The sequence below is a fragment of the Strigops habroptila genome, chromosome 9 (genome assembly GCF_004027225.2).
Source record: "Strigops habroptila isolate Jane chromosome 9, bStrHab1.2.pri, whole genome shotgun sequence".
NCBI classification, from domain to species: Eukaryota; Metazoa; Chordata; class Aves; order Psittaciformes; family Psittacidae; genus Strigops; species Strigops habroptila.
Window position 1 is genome coordinate 26,603,747 of NC_044285.2, and position 14,058 is coordinate 26,617,804.

Here is a 14,058-nt window from a genome sequence, read left to right on the forward strand (position 1 = left end):
GGAAAGCTCAAGTCAATGGCTATAATGACTACAACCAAATATTCTGTGAAGGACACAAAGATATATACACAAAGAATGTTTTTCAACACAGGTACAGTCTGGTTTTATATTCAAGAAATAGAAAATTTTTATTATTATTGTTTAGATTTTTATATGAAAAATTCCCATTCAAATACAAAATTGTGCTAAAATAGGTACAGTTAGTTTCCTACAGGTGAAAGGGAAAACACAGTGACCTAAAAATTGGATGAAAGCTATGAAGACCAGTTATAATCTTTTTCTAAATACAAGATTTTCTATCTTCCAGAGAAAAACACTGACATTATTTTTGTGTGATTCAAAAAGTAAAAGCAATCTTAAATACCAAAAAAGGATGCTTTTTCATGATACTAACATTCTGCACAGGGGTACAAATTGTACTCTGCTATGCTTACTGTTAAGCCTCTTACACTCCAATCAAATGTTTAAGGTTTCTTTCATGTTACCAATATTAATAGCTAATAAGTGACTTGTAAAGACAGGAGTAATTCATTACTTACTTTCTCATATCTCCAGAAATTAGGAATATGAAACACAAGTGAAATAATTGATGTACATATTCCTATTTATATCTCTCAGTGAGGCAAGTTCCTTCGAAGATGACATTCAGCTTTTTCTTTACTGTAATTTCCACATTATTTGGAATTATTGCCATATTATTCCATTGTACATTCTTTAAAACTTCAGTTGATTATTTCCAAGTAGAAATGATCAGAGTGTTTTGCACTTGCCCCTCTTCCATTTCATTGCATTTTTAGAGCTTTTTTCTAGTTTTCCAACTATAATTTCCAAATTTTTAAATACTAAGACTGCATTGCATTTGCAGGCCCCCTTGGGTCAGAACTGTGTGCAAATTTAGTAAGCAGATCCTTCAGGTTGTCAGGAAAACATGGAACTAAAACAGATGTATCACTTATCTGTTGAATATTAAAGGATACATTCTTTGTTTCATAGCAAACCATTAACAGCTATTTTCTAGGCAAGGTTATCAAGTAGTTTTCCACCCATTCAATCTCAATTTCACCTAGCCCTTAATTATCTATGCCATATTTATGACGATGTCATAAGAAAAAGCATTAATATCAGGGTAAGATATACAGATTCTCTCCTATCTACCAGGCCAGGTAACTGCTCACATAAGAGCATTAAATCTGTTTAATGATTTCTTCATAATAAATTCATATTGATTTTACTCATCTGTTATCTTCCAAGTGCTCACAAACTGTTCGTGCGTCCTAAATGACTTACTTATAATTCCCTGGCTCTTACTTTTCCACTTTCTGAAGACAAGCATTATACTGGTTTTTTGAAGGCTACTGTAATTCATCCATCTCTCAACTTCACAATAAATATGTTTGAGAAACAATTGTCAGTGTCGTGCCCCCCCCCCCCCCCCCAAAACCAAACCTCAAAACAAAACCCAGCTCTTCTTTCTGACTTTTCCATTGGCATACTGTAAGAGTTCATCTGCTGAGTTTACAGAAATGTGTGTTCTTGGAGTTCACTTTCCCTGTAAAAGAGTTGTAAGTAAGTTTTTAAAAAAATACAGTTTCATGACTGTACTCAGTAAGTTGTCTCCTTCCTTCTCTCTTTCAGCTCTATTTATGATCTCTACATTCTGTATGAAAAATACCTGTCTTAGTGCTTTCCAAGAATTTGGTGGCCATTATGCCTTTGGAACAGGGCCTGTTTCTATCCCTTGCTCACAGGATGCACCCAATTCAAATAAACCATATTGGGTGATTCTGCTGATTGCTGACAAGAGAACTTCACTCAGCTGGCCTGGGAATCTTTAACAAATAGAAGAGAGCACACTCCTCTTTCTTTATCATCACTCAGATCATTACAATTAATTTGATTGTTCTATGATCTGGAGCTCAGAGCGAAGGTAGTAAAGATGCACACCTACACTCTGAGCTCTAGATACGTCTGTGATATCAGACATGGAATTTCACTGGTTTTAGGTATCTGCAAAATAGCACAGGGGTCTTATTATTAGAACTCTAGTTTAAGAAGTGTGTGCAAATAGAGGCAGAGATGAAAAAAATCCCAAGAAAAACATATTTGTTTGCAGAGGACTTCTGAAAAGTGACACTTTAGGTATCTGCTATTGTTATTCAATTTTTTAAATGAAAATAGGTAACTATTAGTAAAATAATTAAGCAATGCTGAAATATCAGAATAAAAAAAGACAGACAAATGGTAAACTCAACACTCATCAGAAATAAACAATTGTTTGCCAAACAGAAAAATTCAAACTCTTTCAGAAACAAAATGCATTGCTGAAATTCTGAGGGAATTTTGCAGATATGGGGGGAAAATAAATATTGTATCTATCTTAAAAGTGCTGTTCAAAACAACAAACAAGAGCCCATGCATCCTGCAAAAAACCAAGAAGACAGGATGAGGGAAGCTGGTAAAGCCTGGTGGTACAGCAACAGGAAACTTCAATATGGACATCCCTTACCTTTTGAGGGGGTATGAAGATTAAGGATGGGGTAATGAGTCTCTGCTTTCTCCCTTGAAGGAATAAACTCAATCCCCAGAATTCCCCTGATGGGTGAATTCACAGAAAACACACAGGCGTCACTCTTCTACATGGATTGCCTGCGGTAAGGGAAAATGGGGCTTTGTAACTGCGTATCACCCTACACATTCCTACAGTGTGTCATTTTTGTCAGAATAGATTAATTCATGCCAGTAATACAGCTGACTAATTGGACAAGCTTCTATTAAAAAAAGTGTTCAACAGTACAAATACTACTCACAATAAGAAACACAACTCTCAATATTGTGGAGCATTTTTCACATACTGATAAGTTGGGATAGCTGTGCTATAAGACAGCAGGTATGTTCATAGTGTTTTCAAGTCTTGTGGATTTTTGCTGTTTTGAAATTTGAAATATATACTTTTCTTGATGTGTAGATGGTAATTTTTGTCCTCAGAGCAAGAGGATACAATGAAATATTTATGAATATGACAGAAGTCAATAAAAGCATTAGTGGCGTTAAGATGAAAAGGAAATGATGGTTTATCACCTCCTCTGAAACAAAACATTTAGAGAACAGAACACAACTTTCTTACTTGCTGCATTTTCTTTGTCTGATGTGCTACAAGACTTTCATTGCCCAAGTTTTTTCTCACTGAGATAGTACAACATATGGGCAGCACATAATTTCAGAATTCATCTGATCAATTCTATCAGGGTACATTACCTGAATTATGAACTGAAAACTGAATGGTATACACCAAACCTGATATTTTCTTTTTTTCACTCTACAAGCACTTGTTCTCATAATGCTGTAGAATTTACCTTTGTACAAAGCAACGACTCTCCAAATTCATATGGTTTTCAAAATCTGAAATGAGCTATTTAGCTAGAATTATTCTGAAGATACTTATAAAGATGCAGAACATAACATGCATTTCTAATACATAAGAATTATTATTAATTGTCACTGTTGACATAAGCTTTACTAGTCATATCACCTGACAGATTCTACATCTCAAGTTAAATAATAAGTGCAACGAGCTGGATCAAGTAGTTGTATTCCAATTTGAAAAATTCTGCAAATAAAAAGAAAAAAAAGACAATAAATGTTGCATTTTATTTGAATGAAGTGGCTGGTGTGCTCACTTTTATAAAAAACAGAGCACTATTTGCCATTGCAGATGGAAGAACCATTTTATATTGAGTGGGAAGGTAATCAGCGAGTTTTAAAGTTGAAAGACTCTTCTAATATCACATAATGCCAACTCGAGACAAAAGGAGAAAATGGTATCTACTGACATGTCTTACTGAAAGATAATTGTAGCACAGAACTTCAGCATATGTTAACATTCTGCTGCTGTTAATTAAGCATCAAGGGAAACTATATGCAGCAAAAGAATATTATGGGACCAAGAAATAAATTTTATACGGATTCACAGGTTATGTATCATTAATAATTCATAAATTAACTGTGCGATATAATTTGAAATATAATTATTGTGGAAAAAATACCAGTAACACCTGTGAGTGCCTTAAGCAAGAATAGAAAACACAACACCTTTTATTTAAAAAATTCCCACTGCACACTAAATGGGGTTATGTAATATTATTTCTGGCCTCTTTTTCTACATATTGTTGCTTAACTGGTCATTCCATCTCCTACATTCATATAGCTGCTTACTTTTGTCTAAGTATAAAACATTCTGCCTATGCTGAACATATTCTGCTTATTTCTGTCAACAACCTCTGACAGTGTCTGCTCTGTAAGAACCAATTTAATCCGTTAATGATAGAAAACTCTAGAATAACAAATAAATAAGCCCAGAAGCCTTCCTACAAATTCAGCAAATTAAACTGATCTACAGAGTCTAAAAAATGCCAAAGTCAAACAAAGGCGAGGACATTCTGCCGCCAAGAACAGGGAGAGGGAAGTGAGATCATTGCTTTCCAGCAGCATCAAGCTGTTATGTCAGCTGTCCAGGAAACACAGGCTTTAGTATCATCTTGGAATGTAATCATGCTAGTTCCAAGTCATTAATGACAATAATAAATAATACTAGATCCAGGTGAGAACTGCAGAAAATGGGCAAAAGCAAAGTCTGTATCCTGAAATACATCCAGGTCCTAATACCTGAGCTTGTCTCTGTGGCATGAAGACTGAAGACGACCTAAGGATGCTCAAGATGACCCAAAGTTGGTTTTCAACATGTTACACAATCTACTGGTAAGAAGTAATACTGGAAGTGCTTTTTTAATTTTCCAAAGTGATGTATATTTTTATTTAAATCCCTCACTGCACTGTTCTCCAATTTAGAAGAAACATATCCCAGTGATGTAACACTTAAAGCACCCTTTGATCCTCATGGGCTCCTGAGTTCTGGGTCGTCAGGAGAAGACACACTACAAAAATAGAAACTATTGGTAATGCCACAAAAATAGCTTGGTGTACTTTCACTTATCTGGCCACCACAATAAAGGACATCATGTTTCATGGAAAATACCATGTATACAGTACATATTGTTTTCACTGACAAAACTACCGTAACTAGTGCTGCTTGTGAACTATGATTCTTTAATGTACTAATATAAAAAGAGGATCTCTACAAAAACCCTGTTGCAAATGCAATTTCCATTTTGCTGCCCCTGGAGGCTTCATAAGAAGTTCACAAGTAGATTCATGAGCATCTTGTTAGAGCAAAGAATGTTTTTCCTGCGCTCTTGTGACAGAAAAACCTGAAGAGTTCTGATTCTCCTCTGGGTGTCACAATGCCCTTTTCCTCTCCCCCAGAGGTAGCCACAGAGAAAGAAAAGATGGCACTAAATCCAAGTGTCAGCACTCCTGAGCTGCAAGGATTACACAAACTCCTTGAGTGAAGCCGCTGTATACGATTTAGGCACTTTGAGTAATGAAAGATTCAGGAAGTGTCAGGCAGGAAGGAAATTTGCCTGGATAGGCTTGAAGGGTTTGCTTTGTTTCATTAATTGAAAAACTATTCAGAAACACATTCATGTATTATGTGATCCAAACAAAACAACTCTGAAGGTGCCTCCTTATGAAAGTGCATAAACTTATTACAGAATGTTATACTATATTAAACATGCACAGTTACTAACTTACTCACAGACTTTCCTTTAATAATGACATTTTGAGTTAGTCTTTTTATGATGAGTCAGTTTCTCCTACATACGTTGATGTGTAGGAAGAACCAGCTGAGGTGTCCACAGTTGATTTTTTTCATAACAGGTTTTCAAGGAAGAAGCATGCAAAAAATATTAGAGGTTCTATTAGCAATGCTACCAAAAACTTAAACTTGATGAGAGATGTGGAACAGAAGCAGACTTTTCCTGAAATTTAAAAGGTCTGACACCTCCGATTACAAACAAGTACTTTTGACAGACTGTGAAATAATGGAAACAGGGAGACAACATTGCCTCTGCCAGCCAAAGCAAGTTACTGAACCTTAGGCAGCCTTCTTCAGTAACACTGTCTGCAGACATTGTCTCCGATGAATTCTTGTGGCTCCCAACAAAACAACCTTATTGACACATGCAGTATTGACACACATACTTATCTCAGCACCCTACTTCAAAGGAATCTGGGACTTTTTAGAGGCTCCTGTTCCTTTCACTGGAAGAAAAATTCTAGTTTTGTCTCGAGTAAAGGATTTACCATGACATGAGCGTTGCAGCAGCCTTCTTACCTGAAGTGCAAGAGGCTTCCACCTCACATTCTTCAGAAGGGCAGGAGCAGAAACCAGGGTATTCTGAGGACGTTTTTTCAAGGTTAAAATCACTCCATTTGGGTCTTCCCACAATGCATTTACTAGGTTCTTTAACTGCCAGCCAACCTAAGGATAAATTCCATAATTGAATTTTGAAAGCTTTCCGTTTAAATGTGAAGAAAGTCTTCTATTAACCAAAGGTCTGTTACAGCTCTGCAAACATAAGCAGTTTTAATAAACTGTGTCTGATTACTTCTGTTGGACTAAAATGATGCTGCTGAAGCTGGATTTTTTTTTTAGTTTCTCAACAACGAACACTGTTTCCCTCTTAATAATCTGTGAGATCACTGTACACTTTAAATAAAATGAGGAGGACTAGAAGTCATGAAATAATTTCAGTCTGGATCCTGAAACAGTCCTTGAAACAGCCACTGCTGAGGAGGAAGACAAACTATGATATAGCAGCATATGTAACATATATGTAACAGCTTTAAGATCCTAACTGAAGAGAAATGATCATATACTTGATTTATCTATAGACTCCTGGATAGAGCTGAGTAATTTGAGTTCCTGTAAGTTGTAAACACAGCCATAAAGAAAGAACATCACTAGTACTGGAAGGATTTTGTATGTGCTGCTAACAAAAAGCTACTTAGAGACATTTCTTAAGACATTACTTAGAGACTTAGAGACATGAATATTTAAATATGAATTTACCATGAACTGCTGAAGTGCTGCTGAATTTCTATCTGTATTTCCCCAGGCACACGAGAAACAGAAAACAACAAAAAAAAGGGCATCAAAACAGTCAGAGATGTAAATTCAGAACTGAAAGTGAAATTCAGAAAAATTCCCATTCTTCCAAACCTCAACCAATCTGCCATGTTACAGCACTGAAATTACTGCAATTGTACTAGTTTAAATAAGAGAATAAATTTGGCTCCATTCAGCAGTCCTTTTGCCCTTCCTATACGCAACTGACGTATTAGCTTGTTCACTATGAATAAAATGAGAAATTCCTACTGCTTAGCACTCCACAGGGAATTATCATTAAAGCTGGTTTACCCAATTTCCTGAGTAACTTTATTATTGAAGAAGTTTCTTTAATATTACAGTCTCAAAAAAATAGCATCCCATGTGACACCCAAATGAGTACTGACAGAAATACATTGCAATGCTTGTAGGATTTGCTAACATTCACCTCTAAAGCTTGTATTTTTGGTCAATATACTTATGACCTGATCTAGACGACCAGAATTACACCATAAAGTTTGAAATCTGTCTCTCTTCCACTGGCACGACAAAAATGGCATGATGACTAAAGCAGACTCTTTGTTACTCACACCTAACCTTAGCTCTGGGTGCCCAGGGCTAAACTATTGCCTCCATTTACTCTCATCTTGTCATTTTCAGAAAGTACACCAAGGATCTTGCTGAAGTAACTCAAATTACAAGAACAAGCCTACCAAGAAAGGAATTACTGAAAAGAGTAACCACTTGCAAGTGACAATTAGGTTACCGGTTCACATTCAGCTCTGGGAAACAGCAAGGCATATGTATTTAAAGGGAGGTTTTGGAAGATATTCCTAGCTTTACTTATTTGCATCTTCTCCTGTTCACACATGATTTCCAGGTTTGCCAGGAAGGAAAATGGACAGGTGCAGGATAGACTCTTCACTTACCCTTTTATAAATATTGCATCTTTTATCAAATATTACTTGAGTCAGGTGTTAATTTGAAGACTAATGTTCTCTACACACAGTTCTGCTAAACAGAGCAGTATGCACAGGATATTTTTCTCAAAAGTCAATTCCTTTCACAGAAAAGCTGAGCCCCCATCACCTCTAAAAGTGCCTGTATTAATCTCTTCCCTCCATTTTCTGCTCCAAACATGGCAGATTTTTACAGTGCTAATAAATGACCACACTAAAGACCTGTCATAAAAGTTATAACTACCACAAGTCTTCAGCCCTAGTGCCAAGCAGACCTGTAACAAACAGGAATTAGAATGCTGGGTTCGTACAGCACTTCTCCAAACACAACCTTACTTGAGGCCAAATTGCAGCAGCCTGAGAGTGAACATTTAAGAATGAAAAGCTTAGGGAATACAAGAGCAGTAACTGTACTGCTGCTGTATTGCTTTTATATTATGCAAGCTTTAAGTGCTGTTGTATTTGCTAGGTTTTTTAACTATGTTTGACCTGTGTGTGAGACTTCACCATAACATTTTAATCAGACTTGCGCTTCTGACCTAAGTGTGTATTCACACTGCTATTAAAAAACATGGGAAGATAAAAAGGAAAAAGATTTAGGTGCTCAGAATCAGAGTAGTCTCTGTATATCACCATGCTGTATCAGGTATAGTTCATAATTACTTTCTCTTAGAGGAAGATATCTAATTACACACAAAGGTGGAGGTAAAATGATAAAGGCAACCTTGAAGAGATTTTAATTTAAATCCTCTTAAAAGGGCTGAAGAGAAGCTAAGATATAACCTGTAAGGTTCTAGCCTTTCTCCACAGTAGGCCAAAGCCAGGTTCCCAAGCGGGAACATTTGGCTTGGAAAGAACTACAATATGTATCATAATTCTACAAAGGATTTTATTAGATTTTTAAAGTCCTAGTCTATTTTTAATGTTGCTGTTCTATTGAAAACTTTCTAAAAAAGCACTGGCCACAGGAAAACAGAAAATGGCTGTAATTACACGCAGGCTACAGCCAAACAACTTGTCAACTTGCATTCCAAACAGACACTTCTAGTTTGTGCTTTGTTTATAAAGTGACACATATATATATTTTACTCAATTACAGAATTAAAAATGAACTATTTTTGATTTTTATAAGATTGATGTAATTTTTAGAATGTGGAAATCTTCAGAGTTCCATGAGCTTCTTTTAGAAAAGAATGATAAATAATTAAGTTAATGATAAATTATTCCAATAAGAACCTTAATGACAAAACCATTAAATACCAAGATCTATTAGAGAACAGTCTGCAGTCATTACTACTAGGCGATGATAAAATGCTCTTAGGAATTTGGACATGTTATTATAAATTGTATTACTAAATATATCTTTGAAAAAATAGAAGTCATTACAGTGGATTAAAAATCCTGGTTTAAAACCAGTCCTTGAGACAGATTTTGACACTTATTCTTAAAGAATCAGTCTCTAATAGCAATTACTAGCTTCTAGCTGCTCTAAGATATACTCATCCAAAGGGTATTTTGCTCCTTTAAGATTTTTAGCACACACATTCAGTTAATCAGATTCTACAACATGGGTTAAGATATTTCACTCAGTAATAAAACTTACCATTAAAATCAGACTAATGAAAGAAAAAGACTAATGTGATATTTTTTGTATTTTCCTGAATAAATTAAATCAGAGCAATTAGGATACCCATTACATTCAAATCAACAAATTCAGAAGGAGATTATTACGTCCTCTTTGCACAGCACAATAAAGCTGCAGTCATGCTGCACTGTTCTCTCCTAAACATATTTGCATATTGAAATACATTGCATTAGTTTTGATCTTTTTATAATCTACAAGACCTAGAATGTGGAAAGCCACATGCCTGCTGCAGTCATATTTCATAACTCAAAGAACATACAAAATACAGCCAGGTGCCAGCAATGAGAATTGCTACTACAGTGATACACACAGAGTTTGTAAAATGATTAGAATCACAGAAACGTAGATTATCTACTAACTTAAAATGACTGACTTTTTAACTTCAACTTTTTTTGTTTTGTTAATTTAGATGCTGACTATGGAAGAAACCTTGGAGAATGCAACACAATTCAGTGGAAATGGTAAGAGTCAGGCAGAAGTTTAAGATTTTGGTGGTTTATACTTAGAATTGCTCTTATCAATATTTTTTGTTGGTTTGTACATCCTCAGTGTGGAAAGGACTTCAGGGAGTGTATACTACTGTCTATGTTAGTTTTCTCATAGAAAGCACAAGCCAGATAACTAGTGGAAAGTGCAAAATGTATTAACTTAAAAAAATAACAGTTCCAAAAATATTATTCCCTACAATGCTAAATTTCTTCGCCTTAAAAGTATAACGATTTGAATGTCCACAATGCTGTAGTAATTTTATATACTTAAACCTGATAATTCGGTAGCTGGGACTGCATACTTACTATGCTCAGAAAAATATAACTAACTTTCATTAACTGACAGTGAACTAGGTTTTTTCCTAGTTCTCCAATATCTTCTTCAGAGACTCCATATAGTGACTTTGTTCCTTCTCATTTAGATATGGATGGATGGGATTTGGAATGCACGCTACCACCAATAGGGATTTTTATAAAACCAAACGCTGTTCATGCTGAACAAGTACCTTTTCTCCTCTTGAAATAAAGGCTACCTGGCCAGTGATGACTCAGTGATGATGGGTATGAAAAACAAATACAAAAAATTCTTAATGCTACACATAAAGACACACAAAAAAAGACTGAAGAAAACACAAACTGGTGAGTTTGTGGATGACTGCACAGGCTTTAAGCAAATGATGTCTTTGTCTATTAAAAGGAACTGAAAAACCAGTTGGACTGTTGAATATGATGGTGCTTATCAAAGGACTCCAGTAGTCAAAATCACCACAACAGTTAATCACCTCTACACCAATTTCCTCCAAACACATTATACACATTTGTTATGGTACAAATTCAGAAGACACAGCTCAGATAATAGAACTAGGAGTGCAGAGTGGATAGAATACCTATATTCCTTTCTCTGAAAATTCTGATAATAAAGCAGAAATGTGGTTCCACAGTTCCTTCACTGCCTTATCAAACCCTAAGCATCTATCAGGACTCTCAAGAATGAAAAAGCCATAAGAAATACAAAAACACAGACTGCACCTCATAGAAGGAAGGTATGTTACATCTTGTTTGTGAGACTTGCACATATCCTGCTCACTGTACCATACACCAGCTTTAATGTTACCAGCAATGCAGAGAAACAGAGCATTAACTAAACAGGAATTTAAGACCTCCCTTGGTAGGCATTTGATCTGGAAATCAATTGAACAGAATTATTTCTAAATATTTACGACATACTATATTGCACACCACCAGAAAACAAGTAATTCTGCTTTGACAGCAGTAACCCTTACATGAACCAGGACAGATGTTTCCCCTCAAGGCTCTTCAAATACATAAGCAAAGCCATCTGGATACTTACTTGAGCCCCAAGAGTATGACCTCTCTTCATATTTGAATTAAAAAAAAAGAAAGAAAAGGCTTGTGTAAACTTAACTTTTTGTTAAGGAAATAGACTATCCTTTCTTATCTTAAGTCTATAATTCACTTTTGCCTCATTATAGAATTGTCATGATTAACATGGAAATCAGAAATTATTATTAGACAAAAATGTGCAAGAAGATCGTAAGACTACTTTCTGTCACTGAATGGGAAGCTCATTACTAACACCTGTAGTTGATTCACTCCTTAATATCCTCACTGTTGCAAACAATGTTTGATGATGGAAACCCGAATGTTCTTCAATTACTTTGCATAGTAATTTTCATTAACTAAGGGAGAAATACTGAAAGATTACAAGAAGATACAGTATTTGCTGCTGAAAGTCATGCATTACTAAGCCTTTTAAAAAGGCAGAAACCTGAGAATAAGTAACATGTGACAATCTGTTTGGAAACAGAATGACATCTTTTGGGGGAAGAAGTTGTAATTCTCATGACATGTTTTGTCATTCTTTTTCCTACTTGCATTTCACAACACACGGTGTGCTGAAAAACAGATGGTGTGACCTGGCACTACATTTAGAGATTTACCTCCATCTAAAATGAGCTCTCAGAAAGACTCAAATTTACAATTCAGCGAACATATACCTAGGCTATTAATTCAATAGATATCTTAATGCAAATAAACTAGTGCTGAAATTATTTCACTGCGCCAGGGCTCCTGGCATATTTGAAGTATGTAATTTGACAATAAACAGCATGAAAGGGTATTAGTCTGTTGATCATGTATTTAGAATCATGGAACAGTTTGGGTTGGAAGGGACCTCTAAAGGTCATCTGGTCCAACCCCCCTGGAATGTGCAGAAACATCTTCAAGTGGATCAGGTTGCTCAGAGCCCCATCCAGCCTGGCATTGAATGCTTCCATGGATGGGGCATTCACCACCCCTCTGTGCCAGTGCCTCACCACCCTCATCATAAAAAATTTCTTCCTCATATCCAGTATGAATCTCCCATCTTTTAGTTTAAGACCATTATCCCTTGTCCTATCACAACAGGCACTGCTATGAAGTCTGTCCCCATCTTTCTTATAAGCTCCCTTTAAGTATTGAAACCATAGCATACATCATTCCAAAGAATAAATTTATCAAGTATGAAATTGCAACTCCATTAGTTAAAAAACCCCAGCTATTTTAAGATAACATAACAAACATGTTACATAGCAAAGCAAAGGTGTTAGAACCAAAAGAGCCCTTTTAGGCTACTACATCCATACTACTCTTCTGCATAGCTGCAGACAACTATAATGTAATCATTTCCATCAGTTCTGCTATCACCATCCTAGGCAGGCCTATTTACAGGTATTTGTATGAATGTTTGTTTTGGCACAAGATTGGTTTATACCTTAAAGAGTGAGTTCTTTTTCTGGTCTTTATAGCCTCTGTCTGTAAAGAAAGAGGAATTCTGTCTCAGACTTAGCTGGCTGGGTTACGCAAACTGAAATCCTTCAAAAGAATTCTCTTCATATAAGCCAGATGATACATTTTCTTTTTTACCCATTACATTTTTTTAATGTTCATATGTAACTTCACACTTTCAATGACTGTAAATGACCTGAACATCACAAGGTATTTCAGACAAGATATTACCAGTGTCAAGACAAAGGCATTAAAACTGTTTCTCCTGGAAGCCTGTTCCTGATTAATTCCAAGTTCATCTTTACCATTTTCAGTCACATCACCTCTACAGCGCTCAGTTGATTTGGGATTAATTACTACATTCTGACTTCTGGAGTCCTGCCAGTTGCTCCCGAGTAACACCAAGCTTTCAACAGGCATTACTAAAACCATTATTATTGCTCTCTGTGCTATTATATGACCTTCAAATTCTAATCCTCAAAAAAAAAAAAAAAAAGAAAAATTCAAGTCAGTTTTCCCTAGGATATCAAACACTTTTCTATAAAGAAGTAGATCAGATATTTCACAGATGATCAGGCAGCTAGATCAATATTTGTTTGGATCTGCAATATTTCTTATGTCTGAAAAATTATCAAAGGTGGAACATTAGCACAACTTAATTTTTATAAATTGATGCTGCATTTCACTTAACATGCATTTTCCTTCATGTCTGTAGTTATCGTTTCCTCTCTAAGCTACCTACAAAATCTTGTGAAGTATTGACTAGCAAGTTTTGCCTTATTAAATTTCCCCAACATACAATATCATTCTAAAGCAGACAATTCATTAAAAAAATCTCTGCTTAGGGACTTGTAATTGAAAGTTTCAGTATCTTCAATAAACTGAGATGTAGATGATTTTGCATTAAATTATCCAACTTTGCTTCCATCATGAGTATGCATATGCCTATATATTTTATGACTGGTTTTCTTCTCTTTGTTCTATGTTTGATACTACCCTTGTTACGGAAAATTGAAACTAGTGTTTTTTGGCTAGTGACTATCTTAGCTTGAATTTCACCCTATTTTCACTGCATTACAGTCCCAAATCTCTGCCTAAAGAATCAAGTCCCATGTATAAAACAATCTTAAAAAATTACGAAATTCACTATTTCAACTAAGCAGCAGAAAATAC

General features: G+C 35.5%; 1 protein-coding gene across 1 annotated transcript in view; it reads right to left on the reverse strand.

Moving 5' to 3' along the window:
* Window positions 1–14,058, reverse strand: part of LOC115612715 (connector enhancer of kinase suppressor of ras 2-like) — a 190,965-nt gene that overhangs the window by 58,041 nt on the left and 118,866 nt on the right. Inside the window, exon 9 of the mRNA XM_030497350.2 lies at window positions 6,233–6,379. Within this exon, the coding sequence (XP_030353210.1) occupies window positions 6,233–6,379 (147 nt within the window). The remainder of the gene's footprint in view (window positions 1–6,232; window positions 6,380–14,058) is intronic.